Source organism: Anopheles gambiae, chromosome X (assembly GCF_943734735.2).
Source record: "Anopheles gambiae chromosome X, idAnoGambNW_F1_1, whole genome shotgun sequence".
Taxonomy (NCBI): domain Eukaryota; kingdom Metazoa; phylum Arthropoda; class Insecta; order Diptera; family Culicidae; genus Anopheles; species Anopheles gambiae.
In genome coordinates, this window is record NC_064600.1 from 24,052,472 (window position 1) to 24,076,690 (window position 24,219).

The 24,219-nt window shown below is 39.4% G+C and overlaps 1 protein-coding gene across 8 annotated transcripts in view; it reads left to right on the top strand.

The window, feature by feature from the left end:
• LOC1278393 (prosaposin) overlaps positions 1 to 24,219 on the top strand; it is a 51,833-nt gene that overhangs the window by 22,334 nt on the left and 5,280 nt on the right. For 2 of the 8 annotated variants that reach the window (XM_061647224.1, XM_061647236.1), the window contains one exon: positions 16,011 to 16,385. The exons of 1 other annotated variant lie outside the window; for it this stretch is intronic. In XM_061647224.1, the coding sequence (XP_061503208.1) occupies positions 16,011 to 16,385 (375 nt within the window). 5 more of the 8 variants (XM_061647211.1, XM_061647216.1, XM_061647226.1 and 2 more) reach the window with 5 other exon arrangements.

Consider the following 24,219-nt stretch of genomic DNA (forward strand, 5'->3'; position numbering starts at 1 on the left):
GTCCACTCATGAGTGACGAACGTTTGAGTTCCCCGATACGACTGTATGTCTATCTTTCTCTCTCTTTTCTATCCTTTTTTTTTCCTGTTATGGTTTTATGTATTTTTTAACGTTCTTATCACAACTGTGTTTTTATATTTGAAATCTACTTCTTTATATTTATATTTCTTTTAAACTATTTCTTTGATATAATCAGCTATACCGGCGAACTCGTTGAACGAGAAACATTCATCGCTCATGAGTGGACATGGTTGTACCACTAGGTTGGCCACTACAAAATCTATACAGGGTTTTCCAATTTAGTTTAGACTAGCAGCATACTTTTTTTTGAATAGTCGCAATAGATTCTTGACTTCTTCTTTTTGGCTCAACAACCGTTGTCGGTCAAGGCCTGCCTGTACCACTTGTGGACTTGGCTTTCAGTGACTTATGGTTTACACCCCCATAGCAGGATAGTCAGTCCTAAGTATGGGGGCACGGTCTATTCGGGACTTGAACCCATGACAGGCATGTTGTTACGTCGTACGAGTTGACGACTGTACTACCAGACCGGCCCTGTCTGAGTACACATTTCTTTTTTTTTATGTGTTCATATCATTGACGTTTATTAGACAAAAATAATATGATACAGCCAACAATACGCGGAATTACGCGGCAGCGAGAGCATGATTTGCTTTCCACAGTTTCTGAACTCACACAGTTACACAAGTGTGGCGTTCACTTTCACACTGCTTCTAGACGACCTACTTTTGCACCGCGACAAATTTTCTGCGAGCTCTTTGTTCTAAAAAAACATCTCAGTTTTAGAACAAAATCAGAGGCAACCGTGATTGTCGCGGGTTTGTCAATTTTTCACAGAAAGACAACGCTCGCATTTCGCGCAATTACGATCGAAGTAAACAATCCATTCGTGCTAAAACAAGGACGGTTTGACAGATAGAAAGTGTTGACAAAAATTGTCGTGGAAGATTTTTTGGGTCGTCTAGAAGCAGTGTCAGCCAGCGCGCTCCGTTTGGTTTTCTCGCAGCGGCTTGCTGGTGTCGGTGTCTCACTCGCACTAGTGCAGTGAGTGTTTTTCGTGCGATTCCTTTCTTGCTACCACACAACAGCGCTCGACAGCTCAAGCATTCGCAGTGTGAGGCCGCGCGCGTTTTAGCCTAAGTCCCGGGCGCTCGATGTAATTTGAAGTGGAGTGTTGAAGTGTTGTTTATTTCAATTCACATTATTACGGCCTCGGCCGTATTTTCAATTGATGAAGTGTTGTGCGCATTGAAATAAAACTGCGATAATCTTTCATAATTCAACACGAATATGTAAATTACGCTGCAATTTCAATGCTTTTTTATAGTATTCAACATGAACAACATACAGGTTAATGCTGCTGGCGGATGTGTTGCTCCGTCGCAGCGCCCAACGCCGGTGCTTTACACCGAGTCGGGTATATTTTTCCTTCGTCGACCGGAGAGTGCCTCCGACTATTAAGAAACGAGCGATTCTGAGGTTTGTGTTCGAATGCGCTTCCTTTATTTAGGTTTTCATCTCTTATATGCTATTTAGTTGCTGACCGCATATAGGTCAGCTAACTGTGACTATGACTATTTTGATAACAAGTTGTATTTATATTTAATGCGACATGTGACATGTTTATGGTTTATGAATTGCGTAAGTTACTTCCTCGTTTGAACCGTGAGAACGGTTGACTACCTGTTTATGTTTGTTGCGTTTCTGAAGCGCGCGCTATTGCTTGAGGCGTGTTTTGCTTGAACTTTGTTTTAACTTGAGGTGTTTTATCTTGAAGTGTTTTACTTCGCTACATCCGCATCTATGCTTTTACTTCATAATGAGGTCGTACGCAACATCCCGGCCCCCGTAACTTCTCGTGAGAGGTTACGCTTCTGTTGGTGCCTTAAACGGCGGAGGACGTTGACGTCTTCTATTACATCTTTTAATCGTAAAAATCGCTAGTGTAGTTAATGGTATGAGCGCGAGAGTTGTTATTCGGGTAGGATTGTTTTATCTATTGTTGAGGAGTACTTTTGCTTTACTACTTTTTCTGATTTCTCTATGAGCTTTAAGCCTAGTGCGATTGCTCTTTTTGTAGCGTGTCCAACTAGAGCACCAGTCGATTGAACGCGTTTTCCTATCCTTAATTTGCACTGTTTTTTGTCTAATCATGTGCACCGGTCGGATTTCTACGTTTGTAGCAAACTGTTCTGATTTGGGGGTTGCTAATGTTTTTTGTTTCAAGAAATCCGGACCCTCTAGCCATATCGAGTGTCCCTGTTTAGGTTTCGTAGCTTCGTCTGCTGGATTGTCTTTTGAAGCTACCCAGTGCCACTGAATTCTTGATGTTCGATGGATAATTTCTCCTATTCGACATGCCACAAATTGTTTGTAATTGCGAGCTTCTGAATTGATCCATCCTAGTACTGTCTTTGAATCTGTCCAATAGAATTCTTCATCTGTATTCAGTCTCAATTCCTTTTTAATGGTATCGGCAAGTCTTACACCAAGTATTGCCCCTTGAAGTTCTAACTTTGGTATTGTAAGTGGTTTTGTGGGAGCTACTCTTGACTTAGCTGCCAAAATATTGACATTTACTGTGTCACCCTGTATTGTTTTTAGATATACCACAGCTGCGAAAGCCCTTTCTGAGGCATCTACAAATGTATGCAGCTCTCTGCGACAGTTTCCCTTAATGTTTGAATAGGATCTGACGATCTTAATATCTTCAACAGTTTTTATAGCGTCGAGCCTCGATCATCCCAGTCAACTTTCTCCTTCCATAGTTCTTGCATGAGGACCTTTGATTCCGTAGTGAGATTGATGACCAGGCCCAATGGGTCGTAGATTCTCATTATATTTGAAAGTATATTCCTTTTGGTCAATTTCTTATCCTCTAGTGGTGGAATTTTTAGTTTATATCTGAAAGTATCGTTCCTCGTGTCCCAGTGCATGCCAAGAATTTTCTCGTAAGTATCATCTTTGTTTTCGATAAAATGCATCTCTTTATTCGCTCTCCTGTTCTCAGGAAGAGAACTTATCAATTCATGAGAATTTGACACAAAGTTTCGTATAAAAAAATTAGCCTTATCATGAATTGTCATGATTTCGTTTACTGTTTTGGCAGCATCTTCAATACTGGCGAAACTATTCAGATAATCATCTACGTAATGATTATCGGTAATTGCCTTCACCGCCTTTGGGTTTTGTTTTTCGAATTTTAGAGCGTTTTGATTCTTTACAAATTGTGCGCATGCTGGAGAGCATGTCGCTCCAAATGTCATTACCTGCATAACATAGACCTGAGGGTCTTTGTTAGGAGATTCTCTGTACAAAAAACGTTGGGCACACTGATCTTCTTGCTTAACCTTTACCTGGTGGAACATTTCCTTTATATCACCAGAGCAAGCAATTTCGTGTTCGTGGAATCTGATGAGTACACCACATAAAGAGGTGGTAGGACCGGATAGGAGGAATGAGTTCAGTGACCTTCCTTCATTTTTTGCGGCTGCATCAAATACTAGACGAGGCTTAGGTGGAAACTTGTTCTTGTTTACTCTAGCAAAGTGAGGAATGTAGTTTATCTTCCGGTTATGTTCGAGCAGCTCCCCAGGGGTAGCCTTTCGAGCATATCCTTTGCTTAGGTATTCCGCAATAATTCGGTGATACCATTCTTTTAATTCAACATCCTTTTCGAATTTTCTTTCTTGTGATTTTAATCTTGTCAGGGCTTGGGGATAGCTATTTGGTAACTGTGGTTTGTCTTCCTTCCAAAGTAATCCTATCTCGTATCGGTTTTCCTTATATGCCAAGGTATCCTTCATAATTTCCAACGCCTGCTGTTCTAATTTTGGCATTGGCGCTTCGTTTGATTTAACTCCAAATTCTTCAGTTGAGAAAAATTTCTGCATAAGTGATGACATTAATTTTTCATCTTCTTCTTTTTGATCTTTGATTGTAAATAGTGGACTACACTTGTTTATATCATTTTGCCAATAATGTTTTCCTCCTCCGAATATTGTCCATCCTAGACGAGTCTCTTGAGCTACCGGCTGGTTAGGTTTTCCGGAGCGATATCCAATGCTTTGAGTATAATAAGCATGTGGGAGACCTAATAAAACTGTGGGAATGGCATCATAGTAACTTTCTAAATCGATATTTTTGAAGTGTTTGTACATTTTGCTTAATTTCTTAGCATCTACCGTTTGTCTGGGGAGGTCGAGTTCCTTCACCGAGCGTAGATTCTTGATGTTGCGCATTTTATTATTTGGCCCACGAACCCTCAAAGAAACAATTTGACTATGTGGTTCGTCTTGTATGTTTCCATTCATCCACGATAATTTAAGAGGCATATTGGGCCCTGTTAGTTGCAGCTGTTTTCTTACATCATCAACAATAAGACTTGTTGCTGACGCTGGATCCAACAAGTCAAATGTTTTTATTTCCGCACATTCGTGATATAATGTGATCGGTATGATTTGATAATAAAGCTTTCTGTCCTCTTTGTGGAAGTTTAATCTTTGTGGAGGAATGTATGTAGAACGATGAAGAAAAGAGGATACGCGGAAAGCGATGGTTTTACAATCCACTTTATTCACTTTCGTCTGGTTCGCTTGGCTTCTCCCGCGTGAATGTTTCGCTCTAGCTAAACCTACTGCGTCGTCAGTTCGATTGACATCAGCACAGGGTGATCCTAAATTCATTCCTTGACATTCGCCTTACATCCCTTGTCTGACAACTGTCAACCGTCTCCTATTTCCTACACGGCCTTTCCTGACATCATGATTCTCCTGAATCTGCCCATATTTTTATTTGATCGAATGCAGTTGTCGTTCTCATTGGTCTCTCAGTTTGCTCATCTAGCTTCAGTACCTCACAACGCTCATTTGAAAATGTTTTGACAATCTTATACGGCCCAAAGAATTTCCTCTTAATTTTTCGTCCTATTCCGAACTGAGTTACTGGAATCGCTACGATATCTCCTATCTTATACTTTTGAATCGATTTACGCCGCAAATTGTACGTCCTACGATTTTCATCTTGGATTCTGGCAATTCCTTTGCATGCTATTTTCCTTATTTCATTACGATCATCTGTAAACATCTTTTGGATTTCTTCTTGCAAAATATCGTTAATTCGAATATCTTCCTTCTCTTTCATTTTCACTCCGATCATCAATTCAAAAGGTGTCATCCTAATCGATCGCTGCCAACTATTATTTATCGCCTTTTGAACATTATTTACAAACTTAAACCAATTTTCGGGATTTTCATACGACAACTTCGCTAATGTAGGGATAATTATGCGGTGTACACGCTCTACTTGGCCATTCCCTCGTGGGACTCCTGTAACAATGTGATGCAATTCTATATTGGCTTCTTCGCAAAATTTTGTAAATAAACTAGAGGTAAAAGCAGATCCTCTATCGCAAATTATCCTTCGCGGATTTCCAAACGTATCAGATATAATCGTCAATTTTTTTATAACCTCTTCCGCACTAGTAGTTTTTGTAGCAAATAGCCAAACATGCTTCGTAAACGCATCGACAACGGTAAGAATGTAATTGTAACATTTGCGAGTAGATGGCATAGGGCCAATATGATCAACATGAAAGGTATCCAACGGAACCTCTCCTTTCGGTATTGGATGAAGTTCTCCCTCTGCCCTGCCTCGTTTTCTATCACTCACTATGCATCGGACACAGTTATCAATACAATATTTTATCTTCTTTTCTACTTCAGGAATAAAATAATCCTCTGTTAGTTGTTCTTTCACTTTCTTGATTCCAAAATGTCCTCGTTCGTGTACTTCTCTTATCATACCCGTCTCCATTGCTCGAGGTACACATATTTTGTTATGAGCATTCTCATTTTTATAAAGTACTCCATTTATCAAACAAAAACCATTTCTTTCTTCGCCCTGATCAAGCGCCGTCCTAATTGCCGTAAGATCTTCATCGCGCAATTGTCCTTGTATTATTTTCTCACATACACCTGCCGATATTTTCAATACGTTTGCTCTTGAAAGAGCGTCAACATGTTTCATCTTTTCACCTGAACGATGTTCTACTTCAAAATCAAACTCGGACAACGTCACAAACCAACGACTCACTCGCGCATTGGGAACTTTTTTGTTCAAGGATTGTTTAAACGCTATACAATCGGTCACGACCTTAAATTTCTTACCTAGCAAGTAACACCTGAACTTCTTTATGGATTCCACAACGGCTAACGATTCTAATTCGAATGAGTGATAATTTTTCTCGGCCTTATTAGTCAACCTACTATAATAATAGCAAGGATGTAATAAACCATCCTCCTCAGAACGCTGCAACAATATGCCGGCCAGAGCATCTTTACTCGCATCAGTATGCAATTCGGTAACCAAACTCGCCTTGAAAATATGTAATACAGGATATTCCACTAATTTTTCTTTAATCGATTCAAAAGCTGCCCTTGCCTCTTCATTAAATTCAAAAACACTCTCTTTTTTTAACATTGTGGTCAATGGCCTGGCAATACGCGCAAAACCTTCTATAAACTTTCTAAAATAACTAGCTAGCCCTATAAAACATTGCAGCTGTTTCACCGTTTTTGGCTGCGGGTAATATTTAACTTTTTCTATTTTTTGGGGTGCTGGTTCAATCTTACCTTCATAGACGGTATACCCCAAATACTCTACACGCCGTTTGAGGAACGAACACTTTTTCCAATTGAAGTGAAGTCCTGCCCGCTGTGCCACTTCCAAAACTCGCCGCAAAGACGCCAAACCATGCTCCTCGTCTCGAGACGGAATGATGATGTCATCTACGAAGGCCATCACGGTACCGTCTATGATCAACTCATGAAGTACTGCATCGATGAAGCGTCCAAACGCATTGCCGCTGAGACACAATCCAAACGGAGCACGTAAAAACTCATACTGCCCATCCGTTGTTACGAAAGATGTGTACTGGCGACTTTCCTTCTCCACCTTGACGTGAAAATACGAATTTTTCAGATCTAATACACTGTACACACGAGCATCTGCCAACTGATCAATCTGGTCTTCGATATTGGGCATCGGATAAGAGTCCCGCACGATCCTCTTATTCATCTCACGATAATCCACACACACACGGTGAGATCCATCCTTCTTCGGTACAACCACAACTGCGCTAGCGTAAGGGCTTCGCGATGGCTGAATTATTCCGTCGTTTAACCATTCGCGAACTTGTTTCCTTACCACCTCTTTCTCTAGCGGAGCTATTCTTCTTGGCAACGTACGCACTACCTCCTCGTTGTTCACTAATATTTTCATCTCACTTTCAACGTTAGAAATCTTTGCTGGTTCATAATTATTCACCATATCACAAATCACGCGACGATAATTTGACGGTGCGTCTATTTCTTGATGACTTTCACAAACTATACGATACACCCAACGATCATCAACACCCGTGGGTTTTTCCTCTTCCTCCTGTTGCTTTGTTATCTTTGCATGACCGTTTGTGATAACGTAGTTAACCCTTTTGAGCACATCGATTCCTATCAGCATTTTGGTGTCGATAGAATTCGAAGGTACCACCACGAAACGAATTATTTCCTCAACTTCATCGATGGTAGCACGGATCGTCAGCTCACCACACACGTTGCTTTGTTTTCCACCATAGCCTTTTATTACCCGTGCAGACGGTTTCAACTCATTACAATTGAGTTTTAATTCCTGGAACAAATCCCAGCGCATGAGCGTCACATCACTGCACGTATCGATCACCGCTTCGCACAACTGGTTTCCAACTGACACACACACAATTGGAAATGAGCTCGTCATTGTTTGAACTCTGTTATTATTACTGTTATTTGGGCATCGTGTTGCAACATGCCCAACTTCGCCGCAAGCATAACAATGCGGTCTTCTTCCTTGCGCTGTCGTACAATCTTTTGCACAATGTCCTTTTGTTCCACATTTGAAACAAGTCGGACCTTCTTGTTTTGTTGGACATTCGATAAGTCGATGAGAAGCGCTGCCACAATTGAAACAATGGCGTTGTTTTAACTTATCCGGAATTCGTTGCCCGACAACTTTTGGGCGTTCCTGTTGAAACTTGTTCGCCGCTCTCTCGAACAAACGTATTTTCTCCTTAAGTTCGTTAATATTCTTTGCCTCGTAGAACATTGACCTCTGCCTTTCGTCGTTAGTTATTCCATCTGCCACATATTCTACGAGGCTGGCTTCGTCTAAATCGATTTGCTGCGCAATTTGCTGCATGGCATAAACAAATTCTAACCCGGTCTCCTCTTTTTTCTTGCGACGCGTCGATAGCTGCCTGTGTATGTCGCTTGCACGCACACTTGGAGCAAACTCGTTAATCAACGCTCTACGTAGATTTGCATATGTCGTCACACCTTTCAGCGTATTTAGAAAACCACGTGCGACTCCGGTCAACTTTTTACGGCACATGATCAATTTCTGATCCTCGTTCCATCCAGCCATCGTACTAATCTCCTCAAAACTTCTGATCCATGCGCGCACGTCTTGCGTAGATCCGGCGCCAAATGCATCAACACCATCTTCGACATCGCGAAAGGAGTATGGTTGCACTCTGTCAACCGTGGGCAACTCAGCATCCGCAAAATCAGCTGCATCGGTTCGATCATACGCAACGACGCGTGCGGCCAGCTCCTCTTTTGTTCCGACCGTACTTAATTCACGCTCTTCACATTTTTTCACCAAACCCAACCGCGTATGGTCTTCGACCATCGCTGCAATCAACGCGTTCTCCATTTTCTCATTAACGTTTTGCACAACTTTAGCTTTTATTTAAACACACTTTACAACGTCACAATCGCAACTTTAACAACCTTTATGCGTCACAATGTCAACTTTTCGTCACAAATTCACACTTTCACATCAGGTGAAACACCGACTAAGTCAACTTTTCCAATTCGAACCACTACTGCAACTTAACAACTTTACTAACTTTACGACTTGAACGACTTTAACAACTTTACAACTTTATCAACTTTACGACATGAACGACTTTAACAACTTTACAACTTTATCAACTTTACGACTTGAACAACTTTATCAACTTTAACACATTATGCAACTTTTCATAACTGTAAACTCATCACTTTGCATCGCCTAGCCTCTTCCCGGACGAGCCCCCATGTAGAACGATGAAGAAAAGAGGATACGCGGAAAGCGATGGTTTTACAATCCACTTTATTCACTTTCGTCTGGTTCGCTTGGCTTCTCCCGCGTGAATGTTTCGCTCTAGCTAAACCTACTGCGTCGTCAGTTCGATTGACATCAGCACAGGGTGATCCTAAATTCATTCCTTGACATTCGCCTTACATCCCTTGTCTGACAACTGTCAACCGTCTCCTATTTCCTACATGTATGAGGGGGATTGTTCCTCTTTCCTATGGAGCAACGTATGGTGTTTTTGTGAGCAACGTTCCACTCTGCATTGAGCAGGAAGCCGGCAGGTAACTGCCTTATGGTTTTTGTATTTGCAGCAATTAGTACAAATGCCCTTTTGGGTTAACAGTTTCCATCTCTGCCATACTGGCTTATCTATGAGCTCTTGGCATTGAGTTGTTTCATGAGCCCTTCCACATACCAGACAATGATTGTCTTTAGAATACATCTTTGGCTGTAAGTGGGCATTTAATCGGTGCCCTCGAAATTTCTGACCATTTTCATTTGCTACCAAAACTGCCGCTAGGTCCTCGGTTGGTTTTATCCATAGTGCCAGATCACTTAATGTGTGAATCTCTTTTTCGTTTAATGTTTTTGCAATCCATTTATTTCTAAGATCTGTTGATAGCCGTGCTATGAGGTCGCTCAGGAGCCTCTGATCATTTAAATATTGTGTTCTCCCCAGTAAATTCATATTATCTACCATATTATTCAACGCGTTGGAAAACTCTATTATTGATGTTGGATTTTCTATTGAAATGTGCCTGCAAGCTGTGAGATCGTTAAGCAAAGACTTGTAGACGCTTTCGGGGTTACCATAAAGTTTTTCTAATCGGTCGATAATTTTATCAAGATTATCAGGACTAAACATGAGACCACTGACTGATTTTAATGCATTCCCTTTTAAGTATCGCTGTAGTCTATTCAGATTCTCCAGCTTTGAAAAATTTCCTTTCTTAGTTGTTTCATCAAAGGCCGTTTTAAATCGAGGCCATAGTTTATAACTACTATCAAATTCAGGAAGTTCCATAAGCGTACTTTTGCCAGCAGAAGAACTAGCAGTTAGTGCGCTTACAAGTCTGTTAATATTTTCGGTAAGCGAAATATTTTCCTCGCTTTTTTCGGGATTCAGAGCCTTTTCGCTTAGCAATTGTTTTGTTTCCTGCTTTTTTGGTTCTATTATGATTTGATCTTCAAGAGTCTTCTGCAATCTTTCTATTTCTTCTTCTTGCTGCTTCTGTGATTCTTTGTTTCGTTTTTCATTATCTATCTTTTCCTGCAATAATTTCTCTGTTTGAATTAATGCTTCTCGCATTTCTTTCCCGTCGTTTGCGGCTTCGTTTAATTCCTCTTGTAACCGCTCCAAATCCTTTTTATTGTTATTACTTTGTTCTAATTCTTTCTCTCTTTTTTTCTTTATTAATTCGCAAAGTCTTTGTGATTCTTCTAGAGCCTTCTTTATCTCCTTCCTTTCTTCTTCAGATTTCTTACATTTTGAACATACGAAATTCTTTGGGGTACTCTTTACCCCCGAACAACTCTGGTGAAACCACCTGTCGCATTCCGTGCAACTAATCTGTTTCCCCCACTCATCTTTGTTAGTACAAAGTTTACAATGACCGTTTGGATTAGTAATAAATTCCATTGTTACTCACTCAGCGTTTAAGATGCTTTCGTATGCCGTATCACGGATGTCCGCTTGCTGATGATGCTAGTCGATCTGGTGGGTTCTTCTCTGGTCCGGCTACTGCTGTATAGTCGTCTCTAGCAGGTTGGATGCTTTCTTCAGTCACGTTATTGCCGGCCCCGCTCTGCTGCTTGGAACGTCTGCGATCGCTGTCTGCTGCCTGAAGTCGCTGGTGCACTGACCGCTATCCGCTCGCTGTTTGTTTTGTTTGCCGGCCCTGGCGATGAGTCGCTGCTTGCTGCTTGGTGCTTGGAGACGCCGGTGGACTTGCCGCTTGTCGCTCGCTGTTCGTTTTGTTTGTCGGACCTGACGATGAGTCACTGCTTGCTGTCCGTTCCAAACCGAGTAAGCCTACTACTCGTTGTTGTTTAATTCGATGTTTTTAATCAGCTATTTCCATTGAAACTTAAGCTGTTTGTTGTTACTCGTTGTTTTTATTTCGTTGTCGCCGACCTTGCTGTGTAACTACCGAAAGGTCACTACGTTGGCGTAGCCTTTTGCTGATTTGGCTTTTTGACGTTTTGCCGTTGGTTTGTTTATATCGTTGTCGGTACCCTCCCGCTCTTGTGTTCGCTAACGGTTCTCGGGTTTTGTTTATGATGTCACCTTATTCTTATGGTGTTTCGGCGGTCGTGCTTAGTTATGCACTTATTTGCCGTTCTTTTCTACTCCTGGTGTTGATTATAATGCTTTGTGCACTTTCATTCGCGGTGTTTCGGCGGTCGTGCTGGTTTACGCACCTTATTGCCGATCTATTCCACTCACGGTGCTGATTCCTATTACTTTACGCACTTTCACTCGTGGTGTTTCGGCGGTCGTGCTGGTTTACGCACCTTGTTGCCGATCTATTTCACTCACGGTTGTGATCCTTACTATTTCACTCACTTTAACTCGCGGTGTTTTGGCGGTCGTGCTGGTTTACGCACCTTGTAGCCGATCTATTTCACACACGGTTGTGATTTTTACTATTTCACTCACTTTAACTCGCGGTGTTTTGGCGGTCGTGCTGGTTTACACACCTTGTTGCCTATCTATTTCACTCACGGTTGTGATCTTCTCTATTTTACTCGCTTTAACTCGCGGAGTTTTGGCAGTCGTGCTGTTTTACGCACTTAGTTGCCGTTCTACTTCACTCACGGTGCTTCGGCGCTTATGCTGGTCTGAATCACGTGCTATTCACTACGAGGAGGTCGTTAGTTCCTCTCTGGAGCCACCATTAATGCTGCTGGCGGATGTGTTGCTCCGTCGCAGCGCCCAACGCCGGTGCTTTACACCGATTCGGGTATATTTTTCCTTCGTCGACCGGAGAGTGCCACCGACTATTAAGAAACGAGCGATTCTGAGGTTTGTGTTCGAATGCGCTTCCTTTATTTAGGTTTTCATCTCTTATATGCTATTTAGTTGCTGACGGCATATAGGTCAGCTAACTGTGACTATGACTATTTTGATAACAAGTTGTATTTATATTTAATGCGACATGTGACATGTTTATGGTTTATGAATTGCGTAAGTTACTTCCTCGTTTGAACCGTGAGAACGGTTGACTACCTGTTTATGTTTGTTGCGTTTCTGAAGCGCGCGCTATTGCTTGAGGCGTGTTTTGCTTGAACTTTGTTTTAACTTGAGGTGTTTTATCTTGAAGTGTTTTACTTCGCTACATCCGCATCTATGCTTTTACTTCATAATGAGGTCGTACGCAACACAGGTAGTAAGGCGGGTGCTTGAAGTGACGATTTTTTTTTTATTATTTATAATAAAAATATGTGTGGTTCTGTGGCAAGTTTGTGGTTAGCGATGTGTGGAACTGTGCCTTAAGTTTCAATAAAGTGTTAAAATATCAAACTAGTTTGATGTGTTTAAGTTTTATTTCGATGCATGCGGTTTTACTACGCAGCAAATCTATTTGAACGAAAGTGCACAACGCGCAACGAAAGAAACGAGAGAGAGGGTGTGTACATCGCAACGCGCTAAGTGTGGTAACAGCGCAGCGCGAAACGAACACGAGATATATCCATAGGGGGTTACTATAGGGGGTAACAGCTGATCCGCGCATCCAGCGCCGCGCAAGCGGTTAGAAACGTAGAGAAGGGAGTCCAAACGACCAAAACGTGATGAATGTGTAAAACTATGGACCTGAGATGGGGCCCTATCACAGTACCCCCCGTACTGGTACCCAAACTCAAACTATTTTGGACTTATTTTTTTAGAGAGAGCAAAAAGCTGATGCTCCTCCTACACTCTTACCCTTATTTCATGGATTTCATTTGTACGAGTTCTAGGAGAGGGGGAAGGGGAGGAGATGTAGCTAGTGGTTTAAATTCAAGTGAATGATGATAGGGGGACACATTGACCATCACGCCAATATCGAGAATTCGATATCGATTCCCCTGCGCTCCTTGCTGTCGTGAATTGTGTTGCACCATCTAGGCTAATTAGGACTTATTTTTACTTTTGCCCCGAGCGAACGAGGTCCAATTATGGATAAAGCAACCCTTTGCAGCTTATGTGTCGTGAGTTAAATGTTGTGAGTGACCTGTTCGATTTAAATTAATTAAATTAAATTAATTAATTCAATGTTGTGAGTGACCTTCGCGGGAGTCCGACAATTTGTTATAATAAATTAAATTAAATTAAATTTGTAAAATACGCTTCTAACGGAGGTACACTACACATTACACATTTAAATCCCACTGCCCATTTCCACTGCTGAAGCCGAAGAGAGCCTCCGAAATTGTCAAATGAGACGGAAAGAAATGGAGCAAATCAACTGAAAAAACTACTTCATTTACTCCACCTGTCGATAAGCGCAGCAAAACTATTAGGCCGCGGGGCCATGGGGATTCTCAACGCTCATTTTCTCAAGCACTCATGAGTGTTTTTGAGAAAACCTCGTTCTCAGCGTTTGTCGAATCGGAACAAAATCGGTTTTGAGAATCTTTGAGAAAGTTGACGATGCAGCGATCGGCTAACTGAAATATGGAGAATTGTGCTATTTGTTTATCGGAAGTCTCTTTGGAAAATGTATTCAATGTTTATAATTGAAAACGTTAAAAAAAATATGCGATTAAAAACAACTTTTTCTATTTAAAGCTCTAAATAAAGCTTGAGTGTCTATATAAGTTTATCAGGGTTAGAAAAACTGACGACGGCCACGGGCTTGAGTCTGAGAACAAGTTTTGAGTGCTTGAGAAACTTAAATGAGTGCTTGAGAACGTTTTCTCAGCTTGACCCGTGGCCCCGCGGCCTTAGATCCGCTGTCTGATCTGAAAAGAGTTATCTTGACGTGGAGTGAACGCGCTCACGGCCCGACCGGACTTTTTTTAGATTGTTTTATGACTTCGTGGGTTTTGGACTGGCAGTGGGTGTTAATGTGTCACCTCCCTTACACTTTTCCTTCATACTAATACGCAAACCCTTTCGGAAATAGCTTCTTATTTAACGTTTCTTATTACGAAATAATTGAAGATATCGCGATTTCTCTTCGGAAACAATAATAAAATTGCTCGTTATGCGAGATTTTACTCGTTAACTCGTTCAGCCCGGTGGCAGGCGCCAGGGTAAACTAAAACACTCTCTTGTAAATTTTTCCCCAGTAAACTTTTCCGTATGCCGTAACTGTATTTAAATCACATGAATAACAGCAGTGTGGAGATAAAAGAATGGTGTTCAAAGAATTATTGCGATTGATAAAAACCTCAACCCATACACAACATCAGTATTGATGAACAGAGTAGAGTTGAAATTATAGCAAAAAACTCATTTTTTCTGTATACATGTTTGGATCAAAATCCACTGCTTGCGTTCAAGATGCCGGCGGAACGTAAAGCTGATGAAAATCAGTGCCGGATTGATCGTGTTAAGTGGAGTATTTGTAGAGCATTTAGTTTTACTCGTTATGTGAAAATCTCGTTATAAGGGGTACTCGTTTTGAGGGGTTCTACTATACTCCCTTTTTCCAGTTACGTTCGAATCTCACACCGTTTGCCTTAACACTAGAACCGCCGATGGGACTTTTTTGTCCCATCGCACTCGAAAAAGGTGTGTTATTCCGCTTGCCGTCGTGACAAACCATTGAAATTTTCTGACTTTTATTTATTTTGAACGAACTTTCGAATGCGCTAATAAAAATAATTGTATTCCATATGGTTCTTTAAAAAAATCATTTTTATCCTAGAACCGCCATATGGGGCATTTTTGTCCCATAAGCAAATTTAATTGTGATGGCTGGCATCCCTGCTGTCAACGAATGAGGGGTGTGCTTCTGCAAGTCTGGCAGCACTGGCGTGTACGCATTTTGTGACAAGGCATGTCAATACGAATAGAACAATAAAAGTGCGCGAAAGTATTTAACTACATACGTGCTTTTACTCTTGCTTACTACGTGCTTATGTTTTCGCTATATTCAATCGGCTAGTCCATAAAAGCATTCTACCGTACACTCTAGCGCAATTTTATTAGTAGCACTGGTTCGTCGTCTTATAAAGATTTATTATACCTAATTATGGAGTTTATTAATTATTTTATCACATGAAACCCTTAGGAAATAATAAACATGTCTAAATATGTACACATAATGAATGGGACAAAACTGTCCCATATGGCGGTTTTAGTAAGGTTGAAAAGTCCAGCGGTTCTAGTGTTAAATCGCATACCGCCTGCTTTGAATAACATACCACTATCCTATCTACCCTATGTTTGCTTTGGTATTTGCAAAAAATCAAGGTTTTACTAATTCAAATGATTTTTGAGAGCTTTTATCTATGAAATCCTTTTATGCTTTTATTTATGACATCCTACAGTGTTCCATTTGTTTTGACGAAATGAAGCATGAAGAAACACCGGTCTGCAGTATAAATAGCATTTTTGTGTTTCGAATTCATAAGACATTTTTTAACTGTCAACAATCCTGTGTTAGCGGAACGCATTCGATCGTAGTGGTATCCAATTCAAAGCATGCGGTCAGCGATTCGATTCAAACGCGACAAGATTTGAATGTTTTTGGAAATGGGTGTAATTATTGTGATAGAAAATATCAGTTTAATTTATAAGATTTAGTTGCTTTTTTACCAATCAGGCGAATATTTTAAACTAATTTTTTTTTTTGCATTTTTGGTGATTGATTTTATTCATCCAGTAGTAATAGATGAGGCGCTATTCGAATACTTCGGGGAAGATGGAGTCATAAAAATTACTAAGGATTTTTTGATTTCATCAAAGCGTGTCGATACAGGTTTCGAGAAGAATCAACCAGCTCAGTGTGCAATCTGTGAATTCATAATGGTCAAGCTAGAATCGGAACTAGCTGACAATAAAACTCGTACTGAAATCGAAAACGCTGTTCGAACCGTTTGTGATAAGATGCCAGGCACAATTACCAAACAATGCGACAAATTGATTGATCAATATGGCGAGTTCATCATCAAATTCCTGCAGACGTTACCACCTAAAGCAATTTGCACCCAACTGGATTTATGTAAAGAACAACTAAGTCGCTTAAAGCAATCTGAACGTAAGTTATTTTTAACAGAAAAACTTAACTTGTGAAATGTAAATAATAATAATACTTTTCGATTTATTCAATTGCTTTTAAATTCTTTAGTTGAAATTGTAAAATGCGCTGTTTGTCACGGCGCTGTTAAGAATCTTTATGAATTGATGGCTAACGATGACATAAAAGGCCATGTAATGAACCATGTGAATAGTGTTTGTAATTCACTTCAGGGAGATTACTTCACGCTATGTGAGAAGCTGTTCACTATGTATGGTATAGATATGATGTACCAGCTGAAGCATTCCATTCAAAAGGAATACGTGTGCATTAACATCAATATGTGCAGTAAGTCAACACTGCTGACACTTCCAGAATTCGCTTCAGACGAGCATGCTGTGGATCAATCTTTTAAAGCGCGTGTAGAAAATGAGGAAACTATGTTAGTCTGAATAAGCTAATGTAGTTTGGGATCGGCATCCTGGCGGAAAAATAAATCTAATGCACTTAAGTGCAAGGTAAGTTTGGGTGTTATTTCTTATTTCATCTCTTTTTATAAGTAGAAGTATCAGTTTTTAAACTTCTGCGTTTTTTTAAATCTAAATTGCATAGATCAGGAATTAAACATATTTCTTTGGTGGCAACAGCAATCAAAACGAGCTGAAACAAGCATTTACAGTCTGTTTCCAAGTTACGCGGTTCTCGACTTACGCGGTTTCGGAGATACGCGGTTTTCTTAATTTGACAGATCAAATGTCAAATCTGTGCAATATGCTTCAATAATTGTACAATGTAGCATAAATTAATTTTTTGCTGATAAATTTAATCCTCTTCAAAGCCCAAAATGGAGCCCTTTACGATTCTAGTCAGTTTTTTGAATGGAGTTTGACAGTTGGAGGCTGAAATCATGTAAACACTCCATACAAAACCACTCACAAAACTTGCCTGCAATTTTCAGTCTAGATTATTCTAGCCTAGCCTCGAAGCTAGAATTAGATTCTGGCACTTTTTCGAAAAAATGGCGTGTTTTCTGTATCCCAAGGTGCATTGAAGAGATCAGGTGATGGAATCTAGAATCAAAAGGCCCGATTATTAACACGTTGTCTGCCACGTCAGCTACTATGTGGCTGACGGGTTTTTTTCCGATCGGGCCACGTCAGCCACATAGTGGCTGACACATTACACATTGTAAAAGACGTGTTACAAGAGATAAATTTGCACGTATTTGATCGGTTCTTTCACAATGCTTTTCTTTCACGGTTATTATTTCTCAAAAAAATGATTCAAATATCAAAATTAGTTTCTATTATGTTTTCATAAATAAATGAGAATGAGAATGAACAATAATTAAAAGATCTTGGAGTTCATTTATTCATCCTTTACTTTTGATGCACAATCTTAAAACACTCATCACAAAGTTATTGGACAATACGTAAACGATCTTTTCACAGTTTCACGTGCCTTTCATCGGCACATGCTTTGCCTGTCATTGTTGTAGCACCGTTTGCATGCGCGTACCAAAGCGTTGCAAAGCGTTGGAGTCGGAATGTCACCGACTTTTGCGAGAGGTAAAGAAAGGGAAGGGAAGGGAGGGGAGGGGGGGGTTCCAAGAATAAAATTCCATGGCCCAACAAACGACATTATGGAGCGACTGAGACAACAAAGAGAATTGGTGAATTTGATTTAAAAGAGAAAAAATGCAAAAGCAAATGCATTCGTTTCAAAGAGTGATTCCCTGGCCTGACGGGGCAGTTCAGTGGGCATGTATGGTGGCAGACAACGTGTTAAACACAAACGGAAATGACACAAGACAAGTGCGTCAAGACAAACGGAAAATAGGTATGCATTTTGAAACCGTTCTTGTGACAGACAAGTTTCGTTAAATTTTTTCTTTCGTTAAAGCTGTGTCGATGTGTCAAAATGATCAAAATCAAAATAAAAAAAACGTAAACAAGTTTATTTAAGACACGATCGTTTACAAAGCTAACAATCCTTGTTTAAAATATCGAAATGATTTTATCCCACTTCGTGAGTGATAGCACCAGTGAAGAAGAAACAACGGTAGATCTGGCAAAACAGCGCCGACTGCTTCGAAGTGTTTTCGACCCGTTACAGCTTTATAACCAAGCGTGAGTTAAGCATACGGATCATTTGTGCAAACCGTGTTATACATGTTTCATTTCGTGGTTGTTAATTTCCGATTTAAGAAAAAAAATCGTTTTTTTATTACTAAAAGTGTATGCAGTATTAGATGTGATAATTACATGTGCCTATGCTGTTGGTTGTTGAAGCAGCCACTCAATGAAGAAGTTGCTGGAATCCAATGCTGTTGAACGCAAACCGGGTGCGTGAGCCCTTCATCTTTCGATTACCATCGAAGAACAACAGAGGAAGGAAATAACAGCAGCTTCTTAACCCAAAACAGCAGCACGTTACCAGAATATCCAGCTTATCGCCATTTGTATGGATATGGCAGTACACATATTTTTGTTTAAAATGATAAAATTTGATTATTTCTGAAATAAAATACTTATATTTTGTCGTGAAAGCAACAGCAACAACTCTGTTGTTGTGTTTTGTCGGTCAAACAATCTGAGATTGGCGCCTTTCCGTGACAAAAAGCTGACGGAAAGCAGTTTGACACATTTGGATTTCCGTTTGTGTTTCATAATACATATCTTGCCAGTATGCTTGTAAGTTTGAGTTTCGTCAAATTTTTTTTTTCCAACACACAACACAAACGGATGTCATAATACAAATCTTCCGATTTTGACAACTTGTCTTTACAATTTGTGTTTAATAATCGGGCCTAAAGTGTATGTAGTCCAGGTGGTTTCATAGCATGTTTTTATAACCAAACTTGAATATCACTTTTTGCCAGGATGGATGAAAACTTTTGTTCAAACAAGCATTCGTAAGGCTTGACGAATACACAAAACATTATTTAAGACTTTTTTATGAAAAATAAGCGATAAGCGAAAATCAGCCTTTTAAAAAATACATACACCTTGGGATAAGCCCACCTGTAGGGGAAGGTAGGTAAAGACGGACACTACGGGTAAGATGGACACTTCTCATAAATGCATGAAAAAGGTAATTTTCGAGCAATTCAACAATGTAGAATCCAAACTGAAGGTAAAATAACACATTTGAGAACATTTTTGGCATAAAATATGTAAAATTGGTTAAATTCACGAACAAAATAAATTTTCAATCATGTGCACCCTTGTTGATCTAATTTGACTACTGCCGATCTTAAACTCTACAACTTGTATTGTTTATATTTCCGGAAGTTTTATTTCATGAATGGGTTGTCGTGATCATTAATGAAAAAACTGGCGAAAGAACGAGGGTAAAAGCAATACAAAATATTGTTTTCTGGTGGTTTAAACATTCTGACATCAAAGCGGGAAAGACGGACACCTTGTTGTAGGGAAAGATGGACACCGAATTTATTGATTTTTTTACATCTTATATCAATTGGTGATGAACATATCTCTTCAAACACCTTAAATAAGGGTATTGCGAAGCAATAAACCAATCAGCAATTAGAGAAAGTATTGAAATAAGTGAGAAATGAAACATCGGTCAGAATAGTAGCCATTCGTTATGCTATTACTTGCTCGACGCTGATGAGGCGCTTCGCGAAATCCAATATCTTCTCACGACTTGGACAACTTTAAGCAATAAAAAGATGAGGCATTTATACGACATTGTTCAAGAATAGATGAGAAATTCTATTGGGTTACAAAAATCAAATGTTGAATTTTGACATGGTGGAAAATGGATTAAACTGTTAACAAGTCCCTCATGAATACTGGGGTCGTGGACTTTTTGCGGAGTAATTTCCTAAAAGGAAGTTCTAGATTGTTGTTCTGTAAGATAGAGCAACGTCAGCTGTAAGTGCGCGATATGTCAATAATGCTTTAGATGCTGCCCGAACATTTCAAAACTGCACGAAAAAAAACATGTTTTTCATTCATGAAAAAAACGCAAAAATCGATGGAACCTTAAAAGTTTTAACACATTTTCTGATAAAACATGAGTGTAAGATAATGTATGCACAATTTCATGGTCGTTGCACTTATATATCCTTAGATTTTTACCATTTCCCTGAACGTGTCCGTCTTTACCTACCTTCCCCTATATTATACCCACTTAGATAGCTGCTCGAACAGCTGTACAATGAAAACAGCTGACAGGTTGAAATTTCAACGTACAAAGTTAAAACGGAAAGTGCCCCAATATCAGAATGCTCAGCACGAATCGTATCAAATAAATGATTAAGTGTATAAAAGTACTAACATAAAAGTACTAACTGTTCTATTGAATGAAAATTACCGAGTAATCAACTTATTTTGGCCGAAAATCGTGAAATTCGACTTACGCGGATATTCGAGATACGCAGATTCCTCGGGAACGCACAAATCGCGTAACTCTTTCTTTTCTGGGCTAGGGCGTATTATTAATGTCTAAAAATTTCAATGTATATTCAAATTTTATTGACTTGTCTTATAATATCTGGCATCGCGAAAGAAATGATTTAAAATTAACAGTCGTTAAAAATTAACCAGAGTCGTTAAAAATTGCTACAATTTTTGGCATTCCAAACGTATTAAGTTCATTTGTTAATTTTAACGACTGGTTCTATGCCGTCGTTAAACAAACGACTGTCAAGAGCGTATGCGATACAAATTAACAGTCGTTTAATTATACTGCTCGAATTATTTCCCCTTGTTTGCCTACCCACACGACAAAATCGAGCAGTTTTGTAGCTCGGATTTTCGATCGCTTTCCGCCAGAAGCGATCGAAAAAGCGAGCAGAAATGTCCCCGCTGCGCAAAGCGATCGAAAACTTTTCCAACTCAAACTGCATACATATTTTACAACCCATGGCTGTGAAATATTTCGCAATCAAAATTGTTGTAAATTTGTAAATGAAATATTTCGAAATTTTCTGCACTGAAATTTTAGGATTGAAATATTTCTTCGATCGGAATCCAAGCGTTTTCCCTGACATTTCTGCTCGCTTTTTCGATCGCTTCAGGCGGAAAGCGATCGAAAATCCGAGCTACAAAACTGCTCGATTTTGTCATGCGGGTCAGGGAAAACGCTTGGATTCCGATCGAAGAAATATATCAATCCAAAAATTTTAGCGCTGAAAATCTCGAAATATTTCATTTATAAATTTGCAACAATTTTGAATGCGAAATATTTCACAGCCATGCGCTGTGAAATATGTTTGCAGTTTGAGTTTGAGAAGTTTTCGATCGCTTTGCGCAGCGGGTATATGCCATTTCGAGCAGTCGTTAACTGTTTTGATGATCGTTTATTTTAACAGGAATGAACAACAAATGAACTCAGGTAAACCAAAATGAACTTTAAACGACTGTTAAAATGTGTTCATTTATTCGCGATGCCGGCTAATGTCCCGAAATGTACAAGTGTCATACGTGTCTGCATTACGTCTCATTTTAGGAGCCCATAGTATATAAGACATTAGTTGTAATTGTGTTTTTAGACCATGGGGGCTAAAACCTGTTTTTCTAACCCTACCCGCAAATTTCCGTTAAATGCCTTCTAATCGCCTTGTAATCGCCGGCGAATTGAAGGCGATCAGCAGTGCATTTAGCAGTAATTAAATGCCTTTGAAATATGTCAATGAAAAATTTCGCTTTTAATTTGAAACTTGAAATTGAAACTGTCAAAAGAAAACCTTACAAGCGTCTTCAGCACTGCGCTGATGTAGTGTTCCCAGATATGTGCGTGAGATTCGATAGCACGATTTACGTGTTATGTTCTCTTGCGTTAAGCTCTGAGCTATTTCACTTTATTAAATATGGTCTGCATTATTCGGTTGTTTAAGACCAACCCGTTGAAAAGTGTTAATATATCAAACTCATTTCGATAACTCTAATAAAAGGAGAAATGAGATACATATTTCCCCCATCCTGATAATTAAGGGTGAAGATAGAGTAATTATTATGTTTTTTGAAAAGGTATTATTTTAATTTGCTTCACATAAATTTTGTTTATATTAGTTATAGCAAGAAAATATTAATTTAAAAAGAAATAAACAAAGAAAAAATCATAAAAATCAGGTTGAACACACGCTTTCTCCGTTTGGAACCAAAAGCGTTGTCACTGCTCTATTTGGCAGTTACATTGGTGAGGGTGCCAAACCAGTATATAACCAAGCTAAGATGGCGGCAAGCTATCTGTTCTCGTTGAATCAAAAAGTTGAAAGATTTCGAAGAGAACCCGTTACAGCCGTGAAAGTTTCGGTTGAAATCTTTATTCGCCTTCTAAGGCGACTAAGGCCTTATATGCCTCCTGAATGCCTTCAAAGCCGTTTAATGCTGGTAGGGAAGTGTCTTTATAGTTATGATACGACCATAAATCTGTTTTTTCGTCATAAGTCGTGTAAAAATGTAGTAAAAAAAATTGAAAAAAATATACAAAGATGTGAAATAGTACTCTGCACAAATCATACATTCATTGTTTTTATCTATCTCTTATGGATTTTCCGCAAATCGCGAAAAAAAAAACGACTGTCCTTATAGTTATGATAGGCGCTGTATATACAAATCTCGTGTCACGGTGTTAGTTGCGAGCAACCTCCAAAACGGCTGGATCATTTTAAACGAAACTTGCACACACCTTATTGTAGTATGAGAATAGGTTTTAAGACTTACAGAATGTTCAGATGTTACACTAAACTAAATTTAATTGCAATTTTCTTACTTCATTACAAACAGCAGCAGGATTGTTGTTGTTGTATACAGTACTTTGACACTTGGTGTAAGATACCTGGCGGTTTACAGTCGACGATCGGATACTGTTAGGATATGGGCACGGTACAATTATCTCAGAAAGGAAAGCAATAATGGATTTTTTAGGTTTCTGTGAATAACTAACTTGCCACGTTTGACATATCTCAATAGGGTTTGCCATTGTGTCCGAGTTGTCGTAGGCAGTTTACTACTGCCAAATTCCATATTAACACGTAGACTGCCACGTCATCTAGATGTGGGTGACAGCGATGGTTTCCAGGGGGCCACGTCGTCCACTTGCGGGTGACAACAAAAGCACTCGCGAATTCCCGTGTACGATACACTCTAATATTATGGTTCTGTACAGCTTCAAGAAGATTTGGGTTTGAGATTTGATTTTTCTCAGTTGCATATTTTTTTAACTTTTTTTCATCCTATTCAATTCGTTTTTATTAACTCCTGAAGCATAATAGAATTCGTTTTCTTTGTATATTTCTCTTGCACATGACATACATGTATGCTCTTCTCTCCTGATCACAGAAATACTCTTCGTATCATTCATCGCTGGAAGCTAGCTAGGCGCTGGACAATAACACATTTAAGCAAACGGCACGCGCTCTAAAGCGATTTCTTTGGCAGCATGTGAAATTTTGCTCTGAACCGCTTGGCAGTCAACGTGTTAAACCTTAATAATTCGTTGCACTAAAGGCAAAGTATTCAAAGATCAAATATCATATTGTTTTTCTTTCGACTTTTTAAATTTTGTTTCGAATTTTCTTACCGCGCATAAAATTAGAACAATAGTTTTTGTTCTATATCGGTAAGAATTGGGGCATAACAGTATTGCGCGATGATCAAGTTAACTATTGGGTGTACAACTTAAAAACCGGAAGTTTTTAGCGAAATTTTATGCTTTATTGTGGAAAAATCTTACAATATATTTTATTCAAAGTATTGCCCGTCAGAAGCTTTAACATTTTCCCATCAGGAAATTTATGAATTTCATCCCAAACAAATTACGCCAAAAACGAATCTATCCAATTTCGGATGCATATTAGTTTTTCACGGGTCTTGCAACATGC